Source organism: Hippopotamus amphibius, chromosome 2 (assembly GCF_030028045.1).
Source record: "Hippopotamus amphibius kiboko isolate mHipAmp2 chromosome 2, mHipAmp2.hap2, whole genome shotgun sequence".
NCBI classification, from domain to species: domain Eukaryota; kingdom Metazoa; phylum Chordata; class Mammalia; order Artiodactyla; family Hippopotamidae; genus Hippopotamus; species Hippopotamus amphibius.
In genome coordinates, this window is record NC_080187.1 from 84,329,114 (window position 1) to 84,355,082 (window position 25,969).

Here is a 25,969-nt window from a genome sequence, read left to right on the forward strand (position 1 = left end):
TTTCCAGTTTGAGTCTTTTATGTCTTTAATTCTGTTTTACTTACTAAAATTCCTCCATGAGAGATACAGAGGTTCTCCTGGTTCCTGATGAAGGTTGATATTATCCCATAACAGCTGAACATACACGAGTTTGCTATCCTGGGACAGAGACGACAGGGGAAGCTAAAAAAAAAAAATCAACAGAAAGTATTAGTATCCCAAGCATACTAATAATTACCAGCAGACCTAGCAAAGCTTGATTATATACAACAGATAAGTTCTTTCAAAATTCTGGACCTAAAATTCTGAGAAAAATATTAAATTTTTATTTATGTCTGAATACAAATGTTCTCATTTTCTGAGCTGCATGTTTCTCATTCTGACTTTCAAGGACTGAATGACAACTTGGTAACTGGCAGCCACATGAAAGATTAACCTCCATCAAAACAAACTTTAAGGTAAGAGAAAGTGCAATAGTTTCTACCGTCTTGTTGTACTGACTACTACTTAAAATAAATGAGTTATACTCTAAAAGTTTGTTGTACTCCTGATGTATATTTGGGATGGGGGGGTATCTCTCAATATTCAGCATCATAAAATGAAGGAATTCTAGGAGCTCACTGTCTCCTTGGGAGTCAGGGATGCCAGCTCAAGCAGAGTACGAGTTTTAGAGTCAGACTGTGGTCTTGGCTCCCCACCACTTATGAGGTACGTGACCTAGCAAAAATAACTTCTCTAATTTTTAGTTATATCATCTGAAAAATATGGCTAATATGAGTCCTTTAAAGTAAAGTTGTGAGAATTTCAGTTGGGAATGTTGTATTTCAGAATAAAAACTACCTTTTCTAGCCACCCTTGCAACTAGAAATGACCATATATCTAAGTTTAGGCCAAACAGATACATATGAAAAGATTATGTGCAACTCTAGAAACTGTCCCTAAATAAAGAAGACACACTTTTCTCCATCCATTTTTCTTCTTACTGCTGGCTGGAATGTGGATGTGATAACTTGGGAACAGAGTCAGCTATCCTAGACCAGGTGTAAAACTTGGAAATGGAGGTCACACTGCTGAGCAAAAAGAGAGAAGGCTCTCAAGTCTCTAACACTATACCATCCCTGGACCACCTATCTAAATTTTTAAGTGAGAGAGAAATAACCAATGACTTAGGCCACTATTGTTGTATACTTCCTGCTACCCGAAGTTAAGCCTTATCCTAACCAACACCAATGTAGTATAAGTAATGAAGTCAGTTCCCTACCTGTACACCTCCATTACAATGTTCAGATGTGAGGATAAGTCCTGGCAAGTTACTAGGAAGGTCCAAACGTCTGAAATACCAAACGAGGTTCCAGAAAATGATTGGATGTTGATTGATGAAAGACGATGTGTGAATCACCTGATCGCCTTCATTTTCTAGCAAAGATTCAAGTTCTTTACGAAGCACTAGAGGACTCAAGTAGGGCACAGAAACAGGGGGAGGATTGGGTCTTTTTCCTAAAGGATCCTTAAAAACATAGAAATACAAAAAGAAGTGAATATGATCTATTTTATTATGTGTGTTTCAGAGTATGTCTCAGTGAGATTATGTTTCTCTATCCTTTCAAAGTCAGTTATTTCAGGGCCATTACTACATGTTGTAGAACAATCTAAAGAAAACATAAAAGAAAAGTACTTAATCATAAATACCCTTAAGTTAAATGATTACAAACGAAAATTATTAATCCATATAATAGACCCTATTTTAAACATGATAGTTTCTCTATCACATTAAGAGCAATGGCCTATGCAAGACTGACTTTTCCTTTTCAATTTTTTATAAAAGATATTTGCATTTCTGATTATAATGATGATACCAAAAAACGTGTGACTTTATCTTCCACCTAAAACTTCAAACAGATGATGCAATTTTTTGTGTTAATATTTCTTTTTTTTTTTTTAAGCAGAGTGAATGAGAGAGTAGGTGGAAGAAGTCAAGTTCAGAGAGGTAGTGGGGGGCCCAGATCATGCAGGCCTTGTGTATTAATATTTCTTGATGACTCTTTTTAAAATTATATCTAACTTGTTTTTACATTTGATTACAATGAAAACTAAAGAGCAATTTTATAAATCAAAGAAAATAACGAATGAAGAAAAAACCCCAACGTAGACTTTATAAGTTGTGCATATTATATAGTCAGAATAAAATGTTCATGACCCATATTAACAAGTACCCATAGCACACAGATTGAGGTCTCCAAATACTGTTTTCCTCTAAGAGGAACCTGGGTTTCCTAAAGAAATGTCTGATTCTAGGTCTGGAGAAGAAAATAGATAACATGAGCACAAAACATCCTGCAATATAAGAAAGCAAAGAAGCTTTAAAAAAAATTATACAAAGGCTACTAGAGTTGAGTCAAAAGGAATAAGGCACCAACTTGCAGAGGCTTCTAGCTGAGCAAAGAAGGAATAAAATAAGCACCAGTAAGGATAACAACAGCAGCGAATGTAAACACATGTATAAATGTTTAAACCAGTGAGTTCATAATGATACCCTCCCCTCCCAGATAATGGATCACCTTGGAGAATGTGAGGAACCCAACTTGTTACTTTGAAAACTGACAAATAAAAGGAAAAAAAAAAACCAAACATTTATCTTGCCTTTCCAACATAAATTACATCTTTGGAAAACCAGACAAAATCACAGGGTTAGTTTCTCTTTACAGATATATTTCATATAATAAAGAAGATGACAAAATTAGACTGTCATCATTTTATAGCTCCAAATGGATAACTCGATCTAGGCACTGAGGCGTTAATAGCTGCTAAAATCACAAAGATAGTTCAGGTCTTCTATTAGAGGGACATACCACTACTGATGAAGCTGTCTTACAAAAATAAACAAATGAACAAAACGGAACAAAAAAACCTGAATCTGATCAAGCTTATAGCTGCAATTACCAATTGATAGGGTTGTAATCAACAAATAAGTTGCAAGAAAAAAAAAGAGTCTACAGATTTAAAAAGACTAAGAAACAGATCAACCAATTATAAAGCATGGACCTTATTTGATGCTGATTCCTCAAACTACAAAACACACATACTTGACATTTTTGAGACCATTAGAAATTTGAACAAAGATTGAATAACTTGCTATTGTTTGTTATTTTTTGGGTCTGATAATGGCATTGGATATTTAAGAGTCTTTATCTTTTAGAGACAAATACTGAAATATTTACAACTGGAATATACGATGTTTGAAATTTGCTTCAAATGGATCTACAGAAGAACTGAATGAGGGTATACAAAGAAAAATGGTCATAAGTTGAAAATTACTGAATCTGGATGATGTGTCAAAGGGATTCATTATACTCTTCTGTTTATTAGTGTACCAATTTGAAATTTTAAAGTTCTTAGTCCGCTTATGAAAAATTCCTATCACTTTTCAAGTGATTAAAATAAACCTACTACAGAAGAATTACATGCAGTTTTAGTAAATACTTACATGAACACACAGTATGATTGTAATGTTGTTACATACCACAACTTCCTGCAGACTGTTTGGAAGACTAACTGTTGAAATGCCATGAAATGGTCGCTGGGAAAAGTCCATATTTTGCAAGGGACCTCCAACACTGTGACTTCTAGTCAAAGATACATTTCGCTTTGATAAACTATTAGGCACAGGTGAAATTTTCATAGTTTGGACATCTCCACTGGCTTTCATTATTTCATCACTTAAAAAAATGAAGAAGAAATGCTATGGTTAGATTGTGTAAACAATCTAAATCCGTAGAGCTAGAATATTTTCTACAATGAATTTTGAATGTACTGAATATATCTAAGAAGAGTCAGTACTGGTCTTATAAGAATTAAATTTTCTTCAGGTATTTTTGTAAAACTGGTCAGAAAGACAGGATGGAGTGGATGATCTGATGAAGGGTAGGAAGAGGATATATGGTATATAACACATACTATGGTATTATTTTAAAAAAGATTAAGTGCCTATTCAGTTGCTTTGTTCAAACATTATTTCATCTTTATTAAACAAAATCACCTAAAAGTATGTATAATGCATGCAAATAAATAATGTAGATTCATTGCCAAATACTTAATCTCTACCAGGCCATGATCCACTTAAGGACAGAGGTCAGATTTTATTTACTTTTTTATTTTTAGTGTTTAGCATAATGCTTAGCATACAATAAATAGGCTCTCAAAAAAATGTCTGACTCAGTATTTAACAGTTAAAGGTATACTTCACTGTAAATTGGAGAGCATATGCCTGGAAATTGGCAATAACTACACTGAAGGGGAAAATACATTATATGGTTTAAAAGTTCATTTTTGTAAAAGACCACTGTAAAATAGTAAACATAATATTCAAAATGGTTTATCATCAGATTCATTCATTAGAAATTTAAACAATATATGGGGTAAACATTTAAGGTTAAATTCTTAAAATGCCAGAACTTATGCCTATGTAAGCCAGGTTGTATTTAAAGATGGAAGTTTTACAAGGGTAACCAATTTTTAATGCAGAGTTCTCTGAACCCTATGGTACCTTGATTCAACTGCAGAGCTTGTTTCTTCAGTTATGGTCTGGCTATGTTTTGGGAAATCCATAAAATTGATCAGGTCAGGTTCTGCTGAACTGGATATGGGTTTGTGCTCCAAAGATTCACTTGCCAATGGAATGCTGCCACTTTGTAAACTGTCACCAGAAGTACTTGGTTTCAGGAAAAAGCTAAATATGGATCAGTCAAAAAAAAACCAAAAAAGTCTTTAAAAACCCTAGCATCCTCTAAATTTCTTCATATTTAGAATCATTTTATAGTAAAGTAGTCATTAATGAATTATACAAATCCCATGGAAAGACTGCCTATTTCAAACAAACACACACACACACACACACACACACACACACACTCTCTCTCTCTCTCTCCTGATCTCATTATCTCTTCCTCTCTTGTCCCAAACTTTTCAAACGGAAAGGTCTAGAGCAGGTCATTATAGCTCAATATAAGATTCCTTCAGTTTTTGAGAGACACTAAAGAAAAGCTATGAAGGAAGATGGGAAGCAAAATATTTCATTAATTTTCTTAGTTAAAAAAAATGACATAGCATTTCAACATGCATTAACCTCTAATTGTTTATAATACCCTTCCCCCTCTTATGAATCTCCATTTTTGTCTCTAGTCATTTCCTCTTCACTCTGTTCAGTATTTTATTTTCATCTTCTCTCTCTCTTTCTCATTCTGGGTGGGGATGGGGTGAGCATTTTGCCTTGCAAGGGACATTAAGAGAGCTTTCTGAAGTGATAGCAATGTTCTGTATCTTAATAAAGGTTTGATTTGCACAAATCAAATCTACCTTAAGTGAAAAAAAGTAAATAAATACTGAACACTAGTTAATTATATGAATGCTCAAGTCTTTGGGGAGGGAAAGTGTATTTAATGTCTACATTTTTTTTTTTTGGCTGCACTACACTGCACATGGTATTTTAGTTTCCCGACCAGGAATCGAGCCCGTGTGCCCTGCAGTGGAAGCACGGAGCCCTAACCACTGGTCTGCCAGGGAAGTCCTAGTCTATATCTTATTTTAAATGAATAAAAATGTAAGATGGATTGGTGGATGGATGGAGGGATAGATAGTGATAAAGCAAGTAAAGTAAAACATTGTAGAATGTAGAGACAGATATTTCAGTGTTACTGTAAAAAAAAAAAAATCTTTAAACTTGGCCGTAAGTTGAAAGTTTTCCATAATGACGTACTGGGGAGGAAAATCAATAATGCTCCTTTATATCAACTAGAAAATATAAGGTACATACCACAAAAGCTTAAGAAACACAATTAACAAAAAAAGTACAAAACTTATGGAGAATAATTTAAAACTGTTAAAAGATCTAAAAAATGGAGACATATACCATGCTCATAGATAGGAGAATAATACTAAAGATGTCCATTTCTCCCAAATTAATTCAATCCCATGAAAACTTCAGCTGGATTTTTTTTTTAAGGAACTCAGTTACTCTAAAATTTTATATGCAAAAATAAGTAACTATAAGAAAAAAAATTTCCACAAAGGGAAACTTACCGTATCAACCAGACATAACATAAATACAGAGTAATAAAAGTAATACAGTATTGACAGAAAGAAAAGAACACAGAACCAGAGTGAAGTATACAGAGGAACTTGATATACGATAAAGGTGACACTACATATCCATGAAGGAAGGAGGTAAAATTGGCTCATTATACAGAGAAAAATAAAGCTGCATCTCTACAATCATACACAAAGGGGGACTCCAGATGGATTTAAAACCTAAATATCCCAGATAAAATATAAAGCTAACAGAAGAATGTTCAAAAGAATTTCATGTACTACAAATGGGAAATAACTTTTAAAACAAGATTCCAAATGCACAAATCACAAGGTGAAAAATTAATGGATGATAACATCAAAATTAATAATTTCTCTTCAGGGAATTAATATCAAGAATATTCAAGATGGGAATTCCCTGCCGGCCCAGTGGTTAGGACTCTGCACTCTCACTGGCAAGGGCCTGGGTTCAATCCCTGGTTGGGGAACTAAGATCCCACAAGCAGCACAGTGGGGCCAAAAAAAAAAAAAAGGAATATTCAAGACAGAGATCAACAAGAAAATGAAAACTTAATAGAAAAACTGGCAAAGGAGGGGAGTGACATCTGCAAAATGGTGCATTGGAAACCCACCTTTATCTTGCCTCTTCAATCTACGAGTAAAACACCCACAGTGCAACAAAGGTGCCTCTGCTCAGCACACCAGAGAATCCTACACATCTGTACATCTAAAGGTGGGTGGATTGGAACACACAGAGGAGGCAAAACTGAAGGAACAGCACAAGCAGTGCCTTCAGTCTTGGTCTTCTGCTGTGGTAAGCTGAGCCCGCAGCCTCAGACAACCTGGCAGCAGCAGTGGAGGCAGTGCACACAACTCCAACTTCCCAGATGCAGTAGCACCTGTGGTCACAGGTAACTAAGCAACAGTGGTAATGGGGCCTGGAACCCCATCCCTCTGGCCACTGAGGCACCCATGACTCTTGCCCTCTACCCTTCCTCCCACAATGGCAGAGTCCACAAACCTCAGAACATCAGACACAGCAGAGGCACCTGAGCAACCCTGGCTACCCTCCCTTCTATCCTCCAACAGTGGCAGAGTCTGCAACTCAGGGGATCCCAGACGAGAGGCAAGAGCCCACTATCCCAATGCACCAGGCCATGATGCTAGCAACACTGGCAGCAGAAAGGCGCCAATGGCCCAAAGCCACAAAAAGCAATAACGAGGGCACAGGGCCACAACTCACAGAGGCAGTGGAGCATGGAAAGTGAAGACTCAAATATAACCAGAGGCAGCTCAGGTAAGAGAAACCAAAAACTTCTGTTATATCACCACCTACTGGAAAATCAGAAGGCCTCATTTTCTAACTTTTTTAATTATTAGAATCAAGCAGAAAGGTGTTCACTACTTCAAATATGTCTGCAAGAGGAACAACTTATCAAGCATCATGAAGAACCACAGTAACATGGTCCTCCCCAAAAACAAAATTACAATTCTCCAGAACCCAGACTTAAAGCTACGAAATATTGCAATCTAACTGATAGAGAATTCAAATTAGCTGTCATGAAGAAACTCAATAAGCTACAAGAAAACTCAGAAAGGCAGTTCAATGAGCTCAGAATTAAAATTACTAAACAGAAAGAATACTCTAAAAAAGAACCAAAGAGAAATTATGGAGCTGAAGAACTCATTAAACAAGATGCAGAATGCATTAGAAAGAACTAGAAATAGAGCAGACCATATTGAAGAGGGAATAAGTGACCTCCAAGATAGAAATCTAGAAATGATACAAGTGGAAGAGGTAAGAGAAATAAGATATTTTAAAAATGAGGAAATTCTATGAGAGCTATCCAACTTTTTTAGGAAGAGCAACATTAGGGTAATGGGTATCCCAAAAGAAGAGAGCAAGAAGGGATAGGGAGTTTATTTAATGAAATAATGTGGGAAGACATTCTGGAACCTTTTTGAAGCATTGAAAGTGTTGAAGTATGTGGGCCGAGCGATGGGATTCAGAATGTCCTGCTTGAGCAGTGGAGGAGCTGAGGGTGCGGGGCGTGGAGACTAATATCACCCTGTTTGGTCCTGAAGGATGGCTGGTTAGCCAAAGACGGGTAAGATTCCTCAGAGGAGGAACAACCTAAGACAGGCACAGCCGCAGAGGGGCCAACAGGGGTGGTGCATAGAGCCTTCCTTATATCACCGTGTTTGGCCCTGGAGGATGACTGGTTAGCCAGAGACGGGTAAGATTCCTCAAGGGAGGAACAACCTAAGACAGGCACAGTCGCAGAGGGGCCAACACGGTTGGGGCACAGACCCCCAATATCTGAGAGAGGTCTCCTGCCCCCAGGGCTGTTTTGCTCTCCACCCCCAGCTCAAATCCACACCTGCTCAACTCAGACCCAGGAAGTAAACAAAGATAATTGCCTCAATCATGTGAGGCCTTTGACTGTTTATGAGTGTAACCTGAGAATGTTAGCCCACGAACTCAATAAAAGCAGCCTGGGATGAGTCAGCGGGGCTCTTGATCCGAGAGGTCTTGAGCCCCCCGTCCCACTTTTCTCTTCAGTCTGTGTCTGTGTCTTCTTCAAGCTTGCGGCACCCGTCACTCACCTCGAGTCGCCGAGCTGGTCTCGGCAAAATAATAACTGAGAACTTCCCAAACCTTAGGAAGGAACTAGATACATAAGTCCATGAAGATAAGAGAACACTTCATTATTTCAATGCAAAAATACCTTCCTCTCAAGACACATACTAAAATTGTCAAAAGTCAATGCAAAGAAAGAACTTTAAGAGCAGCCAGGGAAAAAAGGACGGTAACCTACAAAGGAACCCCCGTTAGGCTATCAGCAGATTTCTTAGCAGGAGTGAGGGGAAAATACTGAAAGATTTCCATCCTCAAAATACTAAAAGATAGAAATTGTCACCTGAGAATATCCGACAAAGTTATCATTCAGATATGAAGGAGAAATAAAGATTTTCCCAGACAAATAAAAGCTAAAGAAGTTCATCAGCACTAGATCAGCCCTACAAGAAATGTTGAAAGGTGCTCTTTTAGCAGAAACAAAAAGGCAAAAATACACAAAAGTTTCAGCAAGGTGATAAACAGACAGAATCAGAAAATCATAACACTTTATCAGGATAGGTTTTTAAACGATTATAGCATAAAGGTTAAGGGGGGAGAGGCAGAAAAAATGACTACAGCTACTTTAATAACAAACTCACAAGATAAAAAAAGGATAGAGACAACAAAAACACAAAGGGGGCATAGGAAAAGAATGGAACCCATATAGGTAAATGAAGGTAAGATGTTATCAGCAGAAAAAGGACTGTTTTATTCATGAGCTGTTTTACATAAACCTCATGGTAGCCACAAAACATAAATCTAGAGCAGAGACATGAAACATAAAACATAAAAAAAGAGGAAACTGAGAAAACTATCACAGAAAAACACCAAACCAAAATGGCAGATGGAAACAGGAAAAAAGAAACAATGCAAATATAGAACAACCAAAAACAAAACATAAAATGGCAGTAATAAGTCCTCATCTACCAATATTCACCTTAAATGTAAATGTAGTACTGAATTCATCAATCAAAAGACAGAGTGGCTGGATATAAGGGGAAGGTTAGGGGCAACATAAAGGTAGGGGAGTGGGAGGTACAAATGGCTGGGTGTAAGATAGGCTCAAGGATGCACTGTATAACATGGGGAATAGAGCCAATATTCTGTAGTAACTGTAAATGGAAAATAAAAATTGTATAAACAATAATAATAAAAAAAGAAAAACAAAAAACCCACAAAAAAACAACACCCAACAATATATTGTCTCCAGGAGACTCACCTCAACTCTAAGGACAAATGTAGGCTAAATGTGAAGGAATGGAGTATGATACTCCAAGCAAATGGCCACCAAAAGAAAGTGGGTATAGCCCTACTCTTACCAGACAAAACAAACTTCAAGCCAAAAAACGCAACAAGAGACAAAAATGGACAGTATATAATGATAAAGGGACAATTCACCAAGAAGACATATGTTAATAATATATATGCACCTAATACAGGAACACCAAAATATATTAAAAAATTATTAATAGATCTAAAGAGAGAAATTGACAGTAACATAGTAATAGTAGACGATTATTTAACACCCTACTTACATCAATGGATAGATCATCCAGGCAGAAAGTCAGCAAGGAAAGCAGCCTTAAATGAAACATAAGACCAGATGGATTTGATAAATTTGTACAGAACATTCCATCTGAATGTATCAGAATACACATTCTTCTTAAGTACACGTGGAACTTTCTCAAGGATGCACCATTTGTTGGGACACAAAACAAAGCTCAATACATAAAGTTTAACAAGTAAGACTGAAATTATATAAAGCATCTTTTCTAATCATAATGGTATGAAACTGGAAATCAACTTCAAGAAGAAAGCTGAAAAAAGTCACAAATATGTGGATAATGAACAACATGCTACTGAAAACTACTGGTTCAATGAGGAAATCAAAGGACAAATAAAAAATTACCTGAGGACAAATGAAAATGAAAATATGACATACCAAAGTCTATGGGATGCTGCAAAAGCAGTACTAAGAAGAAAGTTTAGAGCAATACAGGCCTACTTCCAGAAAGAAGAAAAATCTGAAATAAACAATTTAACCTTACATGTAAACGAACTAGAAACAGAAGAACAGGGAATTCCCTGGTGGTCCAGTAGTTAGGACTTGGTGCTCTCACTGCTGGGGCCCAGAGTTCGATCCCTGGTTGGGGAACTAAGATCCCACAAGCCATGCAGCATGGCCAAAAATAAAATAAAGTAAGAAAAAGAAGAACAAACAAAGCCCGAAGTCAGTAGAAGGAAAGAAATAATAAAGATCAGAGTGGAAATAAATGAAATAGAGACTAAAAAGACAACAGAAAAGATCAGTGAAACTAAGAGCTAGTTCTTTGAAAAGATAAACAAAATTGACAACTCTTTTAGCTAGACTCACTAAGAAAAAGAGAGAAGGCTCTGATAAATAAAATCAGAAACAAAAGAAGAAGATTAACAATGGGTACCACAGGAATACAAATGATCATAAGAATATTAAAAACAGCTATATGCCAACAAATTGGACAACCTAGAAAAAATGGACAAATTCTTGGAATCATACAACCTTCCCAGACTGAATCATGAAGAGAAAATCTGAATTGATCTATCACTAGTACAGAGACTGAAGCAGTAATCAAAAAGCTCCTAAAAAATAAAAATCCAGGACTAGACAGCTTCATAGGTAAATTCTACCAAATATTTATAGATTTAATACCTATCCTTTTCAAACTGTACCAAAAAATTCAAGAGGAAGGAACACTTCCTAACTCATTTTATGAGACCAACATCATCCAGATACCAAAAACCAGATAAAGACCACACAAAGTTAGAAAACTACAGGTCAATATCTCTGATATACATAGATGCAAAACACCTCAACAAACCAAATCCAACAATACATTAAAAGGATATCATACACCATGATCAAGTGGGATTTGTCCCTGGGATGCAAGGATGGTTCAACATCTGCAAATCAATTAACGTGATACACATGTTAACAAAATGAAGGATAAAAATGATATGATCATCTCAACAGGTGCAGAAAAAAATAGCTGACAAGATTCAACACCCATTTATGATAAAAACTCTCCACAAAGTGGGTACAGAAGGAATATACCTCATCATAATAAAGGTCATATATGACAAGCCCACAGCTAACATCATACTCAAAGGTGAAAACTGAAACACAGTATAGAAGTTTTAGTCACAGAAATTAGACAAGAAAGAAATAAAAGGCATCTGAGTTGGAAAGGAAGAAATAAAACTCACTGTTTACAGATGACATGATTTTATACAGAGAAAACCCTAAAGAATCCACCAATAAACTATTAGGAGTAATAAATGAATACAGTGAAGTTTCAGGGTACAAAACCAACAAAAATCTGTTGCATTTCTATATACTAACAACAAGCTAGGAGAAAGGGTAATTAAGAAAACAATCCCATTTACAATTACCACAAAAAGAATAAAATAAATGGAATAAATTTTAGCAAGGAGTTGAAAGACCTGTACACTGAAAACTATAAGACACTGTTGAAACACACTGAAGATACAAATAAATGGAAAGATATTCTGTGCTCATGGATTGGAGGAATTAACATTTTAAAATGTTTATATTTTTTAATTACCTAATTTTTAAAATACTACCTAAAGCAATCTACAGATTCAGGGCAATCCCTATTAAAATTTCAACAACACTTTTCACATAAATGGAACAAAAATTCTAATATTTATTTGGAACCACAAAAGACCCTGAGGAGCCAAAGCAATCTTGAGAAAAAAAGAACAAAGCTGGAGACATTGCATTCCCTGATTTCAAGCTATATTACAAACCATACTAATCAAAACAACCTGGTTTGGCAGAAAAACAGACACAAAGATCAATGGAACACAACTGATAGCCCAGAAACAAATGCCTGTGTAAGTGGACAATTAATTTACAACAAAGAAGCAAAGAACATTCAATGGAGAAAGAATAGTCTCTTTAATAAATGGTGCTGGGAAAACTGGACAGCCATATGCACAACTATAAAACTTAACTCTCTCATACCACACACAAAATCAACTCAAAATGGATTAAAGACTTCAATATAAGACCTGACACCACAAAATTCCTAAAAGAAAACATAAACAGTACAATTTTAACATCAGTCTTAGCAATATTTTTTTTAAATTTTATTTATTTATTATTTTGGGGGGGGTACACCAAGTTCAATCATCTGTTTTTATACACATATCCCCGTATTCCCTCCCTCCATTGACTCCCCCCCCACCCTCCCTCGAGTCCCCCCCACCCTCCCCGTCCCAGTCCTCTAAGGCATCTTCCATCCTCGAGTTGAACTCCCTTTGTTATACAACAACTTCCCACTGGCTATCTACTTTACAGTTGGTAGTATATATATATATGTCTGTGCTACTCTCTCGCTTCATCTCAGCTTCCTCTTCACCCCCCGCCCCCTCCCAAACCTTGAGTTCTCCAGTCCATTCTCTGCACCTGCGTCCTTGTTCTTGTCACTGAGTTCATCAAAATATGTCTCCTCAAGCAAAGGCAACAAAGCAAAAATAAACAAATGGTACTGCATCAAACTAAAACAAGTTTCTGCACAGCAAAGGAAACCATCAGAAAAACAAAACAACAACCTACTGAATGGGAGAAAATATTTGCAAATGATGTATCTGATAAGGAGTTGATACCCAAATTATATAAAGAACTCATACAATTCAACATCAAAAAAACAAACAACATGATTAAAAAATGGGCAGAGGAGCTGAAATGACATTTTTCAAAAGAAGACATCCAGATGGCCAACAGGCACATGAAAGATGCTGAACATCATTCTCATTAAGAAATGCAAATCAAAACCACAATAAGATATCACTTCATTCCTGTGAGAATGGCTAATTATCAAAAAGGCAAGAAATAAGTGTTGGTGAGGATGTGGAGAAAAGGGAACCCTCATACACTGATGGTGGGAATGTAAACCGGTGCAGACACTATGGAAAACAGTATGGAGATTCCTCAAAAAAATTAAGAATAGAACTACCACATGGTCCAGCCCACTTCTGGGTATTTATCCCAAGAATAAAAAAACATTAATTCAAAAAGATACATGCACCCCTATGTTCGCTGCAGCATTATTTACAATAGCCAAGACATGGAAACAACCTAGATGCCCAACAACAGATGAATGGATAAAGAAGCTGTAGTATATATACAAAATGGAATACCAATTACCCATAAAAAAGATGACATTTTGCCATTTGCAATAACATGGATGAACCTTGAGGGTATCGTGCTACATGAAATAATTCAGATGAAGAAAGACAAATACCATCTGATTTTATTCATAGCTGGAATATAAAAAACAAAAACCCAAAATAAATGAACAAACCAAACCAAAGAAAAACAAACATGAGAACAGCGTAGTGTTTATCAGAGGGTGAAGAAGAGGTAGGGAGGATGAAATGGGTCAAGAGGGTCAACTATACGATGGCAGATGGAAATTAAATTATTGGTGTTGAACACGCTGTAGTGTATATAGAAGTAGAAATAAAATTTACACATGAAATGTATAAAACATTATAAACCAATGTTACCTCATTAAAATAATAAATCTTTAAAAAATTGGCAAAGGATATAAACAAGCAATTCACAGAAAATGCCGGAATAACTAACAAGTATATACAGAGATACCCAAACTCACTAATATTCAGAGACATTCAAACAAAAATGAGATACTACTTTATATCCTTAGAATGCAAAATCTGAAACGTGACAATACCAAATGCCGGTAAGGATGTATAGAAATGAGAGTTCTTGGGCTCCAAGTGGGAGTGTAGTCATCTGGGAAGCAATCTTCCAGTGTTCATTGAAATCACTTATGGAAAAAACCCAATGATCTCACTCCTAAGACTGTTATTCTGAAAGAAATTACTTCACAAACCCAGAAAGAGACATAGTTTTCAGTGTACTACAACAGTGCAGTGATGTTTATAATAACAGAGACCTCGAAGCATGAAATATCCAACACTATGATCATGGATAAGTAAAATGAGGTATTAACTTCCTATTATAGGAGAACAGGAATAAATTTGATGTACATATAGCAACTCAGATTTTAAACTGAATAATAAAAAGAAATTGAGATTTTCAGCATCTTTCTAATTATGTAAGTTAAAAACACATAATCATACAAAACAACATTATTTATAAGGATATATATTCAAGGATTTATCACAAAGCAGCGTCAATATTTTTGTTCGGTAAAAAAATGAGAGTGGAAATGGCGAGAGGAGGAAGATAATAAAAGAGGGTCCTTGCACAAACCAATGATGATAGTGCATCAGGAATCAGAGTATGATTTCACTCAGCTCCACACAAAGCTAAAAGGCAAAATAGAGAGCACCTCTGCTACTGGACATTTTTTTAAGTACATGAAGGTAGTTTGTTCCACAAAATAAATAAAATATGAAGTATAAGTACTTAAGTCAGCATACGGTTACCAAACTCTCAATTACTTAATGACTGATTATACATCAGCTAATCTCCTCTCTAGACTGATTACAGATCAGCCTAGAATTTGGTTCACAGAGCACCAACATAAAGAGGCAACAAGTTAAGAGAAGAGTTAAAGACCATTCCACCTTTATTGCATGGGGGTGGGGGGCAGCTCCAAAACACATAATCAAGGTCACTGAGGCAGAAATATTAAAATAATGACTAATGTTAGAGTTCTGAATTATCTATAATAATTATATAATCTATATAATAATTATATAATCTATATAATTATATAATCTATATAATAATTATATAATCTATGAAGTTTACCTCCAAGAACTAACTACTACTGATAATTGTTTGTTAAATAAAATGGAAAAGCAGTCTCCTACATTATTAGTATTTTCTACTCAAATACTGAAAGTGAAGGAGGGCAAGGAAAGGAACACCTGGAGCATACCATGACTCTTTTCATTCTTCCCCCAGGAGTCATGCCTTTTGGGGGCACTTACCTCCTTAAGGGAGCTTTTACAATACTAACCTTGCAGAGCCTCTCAAGTCTTTAAATTCTATATTGAGAAGAGGCAAGAAGTTGCTTTTACAGAAGGGACAGGTTGTATTCAAGTTTGAATCATCTGCTGTCCATCCAGCCATAATTTCTTCATCATAAACTAAAGCTCCACAAGCTCTGCACTGTGAACAACTTGACATCAAAACCTAAGAGCAGAGAAGGGCACATCCTGAGAACCTCCCCAGTGAAAATAAGTCTTAACAGGCTATCCTCTTGAGACAAACACAGAATTGTATTTATTTTGTTGATCACATTTGGAATTAATAACCATTCTATTACTTTATAGGTAAAACTACCATTTTATTGCCTTGTTTACATAAGACACCATGCAAATTCAACAAAATGGGACTTCTTATTCTGTCCATAAGTGTATCACAGAATTCTGTTAAATGCCATTCTGAAATAAAAATATGTTTACAGCCACTTTATCATGGGCAGAATATAGAATCTTTACCTCCATTGCACAATTCTGATAGATGCTAGACATGCTGGTGTTTTGAGAAGAACCATGATCCGACTTTTCAAAGTCTTGCCCTTTTACGCCTCTTGGAAATGGAAGTTCACCTAGAGAGAAGTAAACATCACAACACATTATGTACGAAAATGTCCTTATTCTATGGAAATGCATATTTAGGGTGAAATATCATGAAGTCTGCAATTTATTTTCAAATGGTTTAGCATCAAAATGTACTTACATATATACACAGAGGAAAGGTTAACAATAGTTAACTAAATCTAGGTGGAGAATATATGACTGTTCACTATACAATTCTTTAAACTTTTCAGGTTATTTGAAATTTTTCATAATAGAAAGTTCAAGAAAATGAATAAAACTACAATTTTTAAAAATAACAAAGAACTAGGACATTTCAGTGACACAGCACAGAAATTCTCACACTCTAATAAATATCTGATTCACATGGAGAACTGGTCAAAAATATACATTCTTATGGTCCCATCCCACAGATTAGGTCTCAAAAGTTTAAGCCTAGGGCTTGGATATTTGCATATACTTTTAAACAAATTCCCCAAGTGATTCTGAGACACACTAAAGTTTGAGAACTAATGAGAGAATCCACAAACATACACAACTAAAACTCAGTGGGTGACTACAGTACTTACAGATCATATAAAATAACACTGATAATATGGTGTGGCTACATTAAAAATCTATCAGATCATCTCAACAAATGGGGCTTACTGTGTGTGTGGTACAGGGAGGAAGAAATATGGGCATATAAATTAGAAGAGAGGACAATTCTTCCCCTTACCTGGTGAGTAATGCAGTTTTCCTATATCTCCACTGCTGCTGCTACTGCCAAGGCTTGTGTTGCTCTGGGTAAGTTCACTAGGGACCAACCCTGAGATACCTGTGTTAGGTGATATAGTCTCTCCTAAAACATGGTCTTCAAGGCCAGCTGGGAAGCTGTAATCTCTATTTGTTTCCTCCTTTAATTGAAAAGAATAAAATCCCACATACGTAAATAATACCTTCTCCAATGAGAATATATTCACTCTACCATTTCAGAATTAAACTCACCTATAATTCTTAAACAAATCATCACCATATGTTTCAAAATCATGAACTCTTTCTTCTTTCTATTATTTGGAATTGCTCTTTCATACTCTTAAGACATTCAAGCAATCACCTATACTTTAAGATTATGCTGTGCCCCTAGTGTATATTAGGAGTGTGTTGGGGTTTATCCCAACACTCAAAATTATAAAACGAAGGCACTCTAGGAGCTCACTAAGTCCAATGTAATCAAGGGACCCCAGTACAAGCAGAGTAGGGGCTTAAGAGTTAGACAGCCAGATTGTGATCTTGGCTCCCCTATCATATATTAGGTATGTAACCTTGCAGAAATTACTTAACTTTCCTAACTTTTATTTATATTATCTGAAAAATGTGGATGAGTACATTAAAATCAGGTTGTTGTGAGAATTTTAGCTGGCAATGTGATTATTCTGAATAACAACCATCATTAGAGGAATAAAAACGAACAAAGTTCTGAACACTGTAGTTCTTAATCACTGTGATTGTTGATGCTTTAGATAGAAAACATGTCAATAAGCAGTTTCCTTTTTAATTTTTGCTTTTCAGGAGGAAGACTTGTACCTTCCTTGTTATAAAAGCATGTTAAATGATTTTTAAAAATTAAATAGATAAGCAAAACAGGAAATAAAACACTTATAATATCAACATCCACAGAATACAGTAAAAATCTTGATATATATATCCTTCTAGTCAAAAATATGCATACATAATACATTTTTACAAAATAGGATTTTTTAAACCCATTCTTCTCATGTAGTTTATCATTAAATCATCTACATTATTTAAATCCTTGCAACCTCACAGTACATCTGATTTACTGATGTATTATTAAGTATTTAGTAAATCCTCTACTGCTTAAACATTCAGAATCCTGTAAATTTTATAAGAGTTACATTGATGAATTCCCTTGAGCTATTTTTACACATATCCCTAAATATTTTCTTAAATTCTGGATAAAAGTTATGAACATTTTATAGACTTTTTATTCATTCCTTCACTTGAAAATATTTATTAGGTATATCCTGTTTGCCTTTGCAGTCAATGGTACTAGGGCTATAAGCAATGAAAAGAAAAGAAAAATTAAGATCTGCCACCACTTGGAATTTACAGTCATACATTTTAAGTCCAAATGACTCTGTGGAAAGCTTTTTTTTTTTTCTTTTTTAAACACTGTTAGATAAAATTTCGAAAATGAAATAGCTGGGGACTTCCTTGGTGGTCCAGTGGTAAAGACTCCGCACTCCCAATGCAGGGGGCCCAGGTTTGATCCCTGGTCAGGGAACTAAGATCCCACATACTTCAACTAAGCCCGAGAGCTGCAACTACTGAGCCCTTGCACAATGCAATTAAGCCTGTGTGCCGCAACTAGAGAGCCTGTGAGCTGCAATGAAGACCCAGAGCAGCCTAAATAAACAAATAAACAGCTCACACTGTTTTCTTTTTTGCTTTAATATAATGCCAGGTTAAGATGCTTTTGAAGCTTGCTTATTTTGCTTTGCCTTTCCTTAACTGACCTTCTAAGTTCTTTAAATACAAAAATTTCCCATTCCTATTTTCACAAAAAGACAATGATTAATTCCCCTTACAATGATTTTTAAAAGGAATCAGCAGTTTTTCAAAGGTTGTAACGAAAGACAAGAAGGGCATTATATAATGATAAAGGGATCAATACAAAAAAAGGATCTTAAGCTTGTTAACACATATGCACCCAATTCGGGAGCACCTAATTAAATAAAGCAAATACTAACAGACAAAATAGGAGAAACTGACACTAACCAGTAATAGCAGGAGACTTTTACGCCCCACTGACATCAATGGACAGATCATCCAGACAGAAAATCAGTAAAGCAACAGAGGTCCTAAATAACACAATAGTCAAGTTGGACTTAACTGATCTCTAAAGGACATTACATCCAAAACCAGCAGAATACACATTCTGTAGAATGCACATTTTTCAAGTGCACATGGAACATTCACCAGGACAGACTACATACTAAGTCACAAACAAACCTCAACAAATTTAAGAGGGTAGAAATTACACCAAGCATCTTTTCTGACCACAACGGTATGAAACTAGAAATCAACTAGAGAAAGAAAAATGGGAAAAGAACAAACACATGGAGACTAAACAACATGCTACTAAAAAACCAATGGGTCAATGATAAAAATCAAAGAAATCAGAAAATACCTCGAGAAAAATGAAAAGGAAAATATAACTTTATTAAATCTGTGGGATCCCACAAAAGCAATTCTAAGAGGAAAATTCACAGTGAGACAGGCCTTCTTTCAAGAAATAAGCAAAGTCTCAAACAACCTAGCCTACCACCAAAAAGAATTAGAAAAAGAAGAATAAACAAAGCTTAAAGTAAGCAGAAGGAAGGAAATACTAAAGATCAGAGAGAAAATAAAATAGAGATTAAAAAAAATAGAAAAGATCAGTGAAACCAAGAATTGGTATCTTGGCTTTTTAAAAATTTATTAATTAATTTATTTATTTATTGGCTGTGTGGGGTCTTCACTGCTGTTCACAGGTTTTCTCTAGTTGCGGCAAGCAGGGGCTACTCTTTGTTGCAGTGCTCGGGCTTCTCACTGCAGTGGCTTCCCTTGTTGTGGAGTACGGGCTCTAGGTGTGCAAGCTTCAGTAGTTGTGGCACATGAGCTCAATAGTTGTGGCTTGCAGGCTCTAGATAGTGCAGGCTCAGTAGTTGTGGTGAACAGGCTTAGTTGCTCTGCAACATGTGGGATCTTCCCGGACCAGGGATCAAACTCATGTCCCCTGCACTGGCAGGAGGATTCTTAACCACTGTGCCATCACGGAAGTCCCAAGAGTCGGTATTTTGAAAAGATAAACAAAATTGACAAACCTCTAGCCAGGTCACCAAGAAGAAAAAAGAGAAGACCCAAGTAAACCAAGTAAGAAATGAAAAGAGCAGAAATAACAAATACCATAGAATAAAAAAAAAACACAAGAGAATACTATGAACATTTACATCCCAACACATTGCGCAACCTAGAAGAAATGGACAAATTTCTAGAAACATAAAGCTTGACAAGACCTCGTCAAGAAGTAACACACAATTTGAACAGACCAATTACTAGAAGTGAAATAGAATTGCTAATAACAAAACCACCTGGAAACAAAAGTCTAGGACCAGACAGCTTCACTGGGGAATTCTACCAAACAGGTAAAGAAAAGCTAAAACCTATCCTTCCAATACTCTTCCAAATTATTAAAGAGGATGAAACACTCCTAAACTCATTCTATGAAGCCACTATTACCCTGATACCAAAACGAGACAAAGACACTACAAAAACTGAAAATTACAGACCAATATTCTTGATGAATATAGATGCAAAAATCCTCATCAAAATATTAGCAAACCAAACTGAACAATATATAAAAAGGATCATACACCATAATCAAGTTGGACTTATTCTGGGGACACAAGAATGGTTCAACATATGCAAATCCACCAATGTAAAACACCACATTAACAAAGACAAAAACCACATGATCATTTCAATAGATGCTGAAAAAGTAACTGACAAAATTCAACATCCATTCATTATAAGAACTCTCATCAAAATGGGTACAGAAAGAACATATCTCAACATAATAAAGGCCATTTATGACAAATTCACAGCCAACATAATACTCAATGGTAAAAAGCTGAAAGCCTTCCTATTAAATTAACGAACAAGACAAGGATGCCCACTCTCACCTCTTCTATTTAACACAGTATTAGAAGTCCTCACCACAGTTATCAGACAAGGGAAAAAATGGGTATCCAAATTGGAAGGGATTGCAGATGACATGATACTCTATATAGAGAACCCTGAAGTCCCCACCCAAAAACTTTTAGAACTAATAAATGAATTCAGCAAGGTTGAAGGATACAAGATTAATACACAGCAATCTGCTGCATTTCTATACACTAAAAATGAAAGAGAAAGTTTTTAAAACATCCCATTTAAAACTGCATCAAAAAGAAAAAAACTTAGGAATAAACTTAATCAAGGAGGTGAAAGACCTACACCCTGAAAACTATAAAACACTGATAAAGGAAAGTGAAAATGATTAAAAGAAATGGAAAGATATTCCCATGCTCTTGACTGGAAGAATCAGTATCATTAAAATGGCCATATTACCCAAAGAAATCTACAGATTGCAACCCCTATCAAAATACCCAGGACATTTTTCACAAAAAGACACGGAACAAATAATCTTAAAATTTATATGGAACCACAAAAGGCCCAAAACTGCCAAAGCAATCCTGAGAAAAAAGAACAAAGCAGGAAGTATAAACCCCCCAGACTTCAGACTATACTGCAAAGCTACAGTAATCAAAACAGCATGGTTCTGGCACAAAAAAACAGATACACAGATCAATGGAACAGAATAGAGCACCCAGAAGTAAACCCATGCACTTACAGCCAATTAATTTATGACAAAGAAGGCAAGAATATACAATGGAGAAAAGACAGTCTCTTCAACAGTGGCGCTGGGAAAGCTTACAGCTACATGTAAAGAATTAGAACACTCCTTTACAGCATATACAAAAATAAAGTCAAAATGGCTTAAAGACCTAAATATAAGATATAACAGCATAAAACTCTTAAAATAGAACTTAGGTGAAACACTCTTTGACATAAATCACAGCAATATTTTCTTTGATCATTCTCCCAAGGCAAAAGAATTAAAAGCAAAAATAAACAAATGGGACCTAATCAAACTTACAAGCTTTTGCACAGTAAAGGAAATCATTAGCAAATCAAAAAGACAACGTATGGAATGGGAGAAAATATTTGCAAATGATGCAACTTACCCAAAATACACAAATAGCTAATACAACTTAATATCAAAAAAATAAGCAATCCAATCAAAACACTGGCAGAAGACTTGAATAGACACTTTCCCAATGAAGACATATGGACAGCTAATGGGCATGTGAAAATATGTTCATCATCACCACTAATTATTGGAGAAATGTAAATCAAAACCACAATGAGGTATCACCTCACACCTGTCAAAATGGCTATAATCAAAAAGTCTACAAATAACAAATGTTGGAGAGGATGTGGAGAAAAGGGAACCCTCATACCCTTTTCATGGAAATGTAAACTGGTGCAGCCACTATGCAAAACAGTATGGAGGTTCCTTAAGAAACTAAAAATAGAACTACCATATGATTCAGCAAGTTCACTCCTGGGTATATATCCAGAAAAAAACAGAAACACTAATTCAAAAAGACATGCAATGCAATGTTCATAGCAGTACTATGTACAACAGCCAAGACACGGAAGCAACCTAAATGTCCATCAACAGATGACTGGATCATGAAGATGTGATACACACAAACACACACACACACACTCAATGGAATACTACTCAGCCATTAAAAAAGAATGGAGGGACTTCCCTGGTGACAGTGGTTAAGAATCCCCCTGCCAATGCAAGGGAAATGGGTTCAAGCCCTGGTCTGGGAAGATCCCACATGCCAAGGACCAACTAAGCCCGTGCGTCACAACTGCTGAGCCTGCGCTCTAGATCCTGTGAGCCACAACCACTGAGTCCACATGCTGCAACTACTGAAGCCCACGTGCCTAGAGTCCGTGCTCCACAACAAGAGAAGCCACCGCACTGAGAAGCCCGAGGCGACAACGACGAGTAGTCCGCGCTCTCCGCAACTAGAGAAAGCCTGCACACAGCAACGAACACCCAAAACAGCCAATAAATAAATAAATAAATAAATTCATTTAAAAAATAAATTAAAAAAAAAGAATGGAATGTTGCCATCTATAGCAACGTGCATGGACCTAAAGAATATTATGCTTAGAGAAATAAGTCAGACAGAGAAAGATGAATACTGTGTGATATCATTCATATGTGGAATCTAAAAAGTAATACAAATGAATGTATATATAAAACAGAAACAGACTCACAGAAATAGAAAACAAACTTATGGTTACCAAAGAGGAGGGGGAGAGGGACAAATCAGGGGTATGGGTTTAACAGATACAAACTACGATACATAAAATTGACAAGGAACAAGAATTTACTGTCTAGCACAGGGAATTATACCCAATATCTTGTAATAACCTTTAATGGAATATACTGAGCAAAAACTAAAACACTACGCTGTACACCTGAAATTAATACAGTATTGTAAATCAACTGCACTTCAATAAAAAGTCAGCAGTTTTTGTTATGCAGTATGACTTCATATAGCTTAAAGAGATAACACAGGTGAAAGTCATTTAAAAAGTGAAGTGCTATGCAAATATAACATGGCATTATTATTAAATCAAACATTAATCATTAGTTCTTTCACATAAATAGACAACGTGTTGGTTCAGAATGAGCTGTGGAATTATAAAGTAGTCCTGATACTCTATTTCTTCATTATTAATTTCCTTACATGTATAAGTCATTTCAAGAAAGAAGTAGGATATGCATATTTTAAAATATAAAAAAGGTACCGGAAATATCTAAATAATAATTTACATATTAAAAAATACTTCAAACATTCCAACACGAGATAGATGACACACATAAAAACACTCTTACCTCATCATCTGAATAGCTGTAGGCAGATGATACAGCTACCCACATCTTACTGGCTACTGTCGCTGCTTGTTTCATACCAGATTTTAGCACATCCATCTTGGGCCCTGAAAGTATATTGTCCAGCTTTAATCCTGACAAAGAATTCACCACAGAACCCAATGAGCCATGTGGTGAAGAACGGACCAGTGCTGATAAAGAACTTGAACGTTCTTTATGACCTCGAGAGGGAGCTTGTTGCTTGAAACGCCCAGTAAAAGTTTTAGATCTGGACACTGCAGGGGAGCTCTTTTCACTTTTAGGACTTTCCTGTGCTGGAGGACCATGATCTAAAGGGAGGCTTGATCTCCTCTCTAAAGGGTGAATAAATGCACTGGTAGAGCCAGGCTCTCTGTTTCCCTCTCCATGTAATTCCATACTAGAAGACTTGCTACCCAAGGGACTCTTTAGATTCATATAGTTTTCGATTTCATCAGCCAGATTACGTGCAATAACTGGAGAAAACAACTTGTCTTCTGAATCAGGAGTTTTTTCTCCTATACACTCAGTGGCCAAAAGTGACAAAGGATCTAGTCCAGTTTCAACATCTTCCCTCTCAACAGCTTTAGCAATACCATATAAACTACTTCTCTTATTTACTAGCTCTTTGGATCCTGCTTTCAAGTCTCTGGACTGATTACTATCATTTTGTAGACTGTCACATGTATCCTTTGTCATAGTAGTTTTAGCTACATTTTCATCAACCACAGGTTCTATGAACTCTTGGCTTTCCTCAAGCATCTCTAACACTGATAAAGATCTGTGCTCAGAATCCCAAGAGCTTTCAGACACAGGAGTCCTAGTGTCAGCTGGATGACAGCTAATACTCTCAAAGCTATGGGTTCCTGCAATATGAAGTGGAGAAGTCTTAGGACTCAATGCTGCTGTGAGAATCCTGGCATCTGCTCCCATCATGATAGCCACTTCACTTGAATTCAAATCCAAACTGCTCTTCTTAAGCAACATTCCTGCTCGACTTTCAGAACTAAAGCTACAGCTTCTCTCTGGAAAATGCTTTTGTCTTTTTTCTCCTCTATCACCATTCTTCTTGAGATTGGTAACTTCTCCAAAGACTGCATCTTCAACTGAATCTTGAGTAGAAAACAGTACATTTGATGTACTACCTAAAAAGAGAAAGTACAATATTAAAAATAAATCTCTATTTTCTGATGTAACTTTTATTAAAAAAACCAACTTTTTTCCCCCGGAATTTTGAAAGTGACACATACTCAGAGCAAAAGATTCAGAAAGGTTAAATGATATACAGAAAAAGTCCAAAAATACTCCATTCAATCCTGCCCCTCAGAGGTAACATTTTAATGTATAATCTGCCTTTCATCCTCTCTGCATATATACACACATTTTAAGAAAAGATAATGCAATATACCATATATACCTGTATTGTTCACTGAAAGATATCACATCTATCAATAAATATACATCTATAAACATGTTTCACATTTTAAGAGTTTTAAATTCAATTTAAGAAATATATTTCGTGTTAAATAGCAGACCTAAAAAGAAATAATCTCTTCTGACTTGGGTTTCATATATCTAATTCAACAAGTATTTGCCAGGAATTTACCCTGCAGAAAGCAAATTCATAATCATAGAGAAATTATATTTTTGCTATAGCCAAACCCTTTCTTCTTCAAAGTAAAAGGATCTAGAATGGAGTACTTAGAATTGGCAAATTCCAAGAAGCCTGATAAAATCTGAATAGCCAAAATCTTTTCAGATATGTTTATTCCTTCAACAAATATCTGAATGCCTACTAGCACCCACTATGTGAGGTGCTAAGAATACAATAAAGAATAAAACAGACAAAATCCCAGCCCTCACAGAGGTCAATCTTGTTTGCTCAAGTGGAACAAAAATTATGCCAGTGTCGGGACTTCCCTGGTGGTCCAGTGGTAAAGAATCTGCCTTCCAATGCAGGGGACGCAGGTTCGATTACTGGTCAGGGAACTAAGATCCCACATGCTGCAGAGCAACTTAGCCGGCACCATAACTACTAACCTCGAACGCCTCAACTAGAGAGCCTGTGTGCCTCAAACTACAGAGCCCATGTGCCCTGGTGC

At 36.0% G+C, this 25,969-nt stretch overlaps 1 protein-coding gene across 4 annotated transcripts in view; it reads right to left on the reverse strand.

Moving 5' to 3' along the window:
• The window catches only part of DENND4C (DENN domain containing 4C), a 142,309-nt gene that overhangs the window by 8,600 nt on the left and 107,740 nt on the right, over positions 1-25,969 (reverse strand). For all 4 annotated transcript variants that reach the window (XM_057724920.1, XM_057724922.1, XM_057724921.1 and 1 more), the window contains 8 exons: positions 23,853-25,012; positions 16,998-17,175; positions 16,181-16,290; positions 15,697-15,872; positions 4,523-4,705; positions 3,500-3,695; positions 1,241-1,486; positions 45-162 (listed from right to left, as the gene is read on the reverse strand). In XM_057724920.1, coding sequence (XP_057580903.1) covers positions 45-162; positions 1,241-1,486; positions 3,500-3,695; positions 4,523-4,705; positions 15,697-15,872; positions 16,181-16,290; positions 16,998-17,175; positions 23,853-25,012 — 2,367 coding nt within the window. The remainder of the gene's footprint in view (positions 1-44; positions 163-1,240; positions 1,487-3,499; positions 3,696-4,522; positions 4,706-15,696; positions 15,873-16,180; positions 16,291-16,997; positions 17,176-23,852; positions 25,013-25,969) is intronic.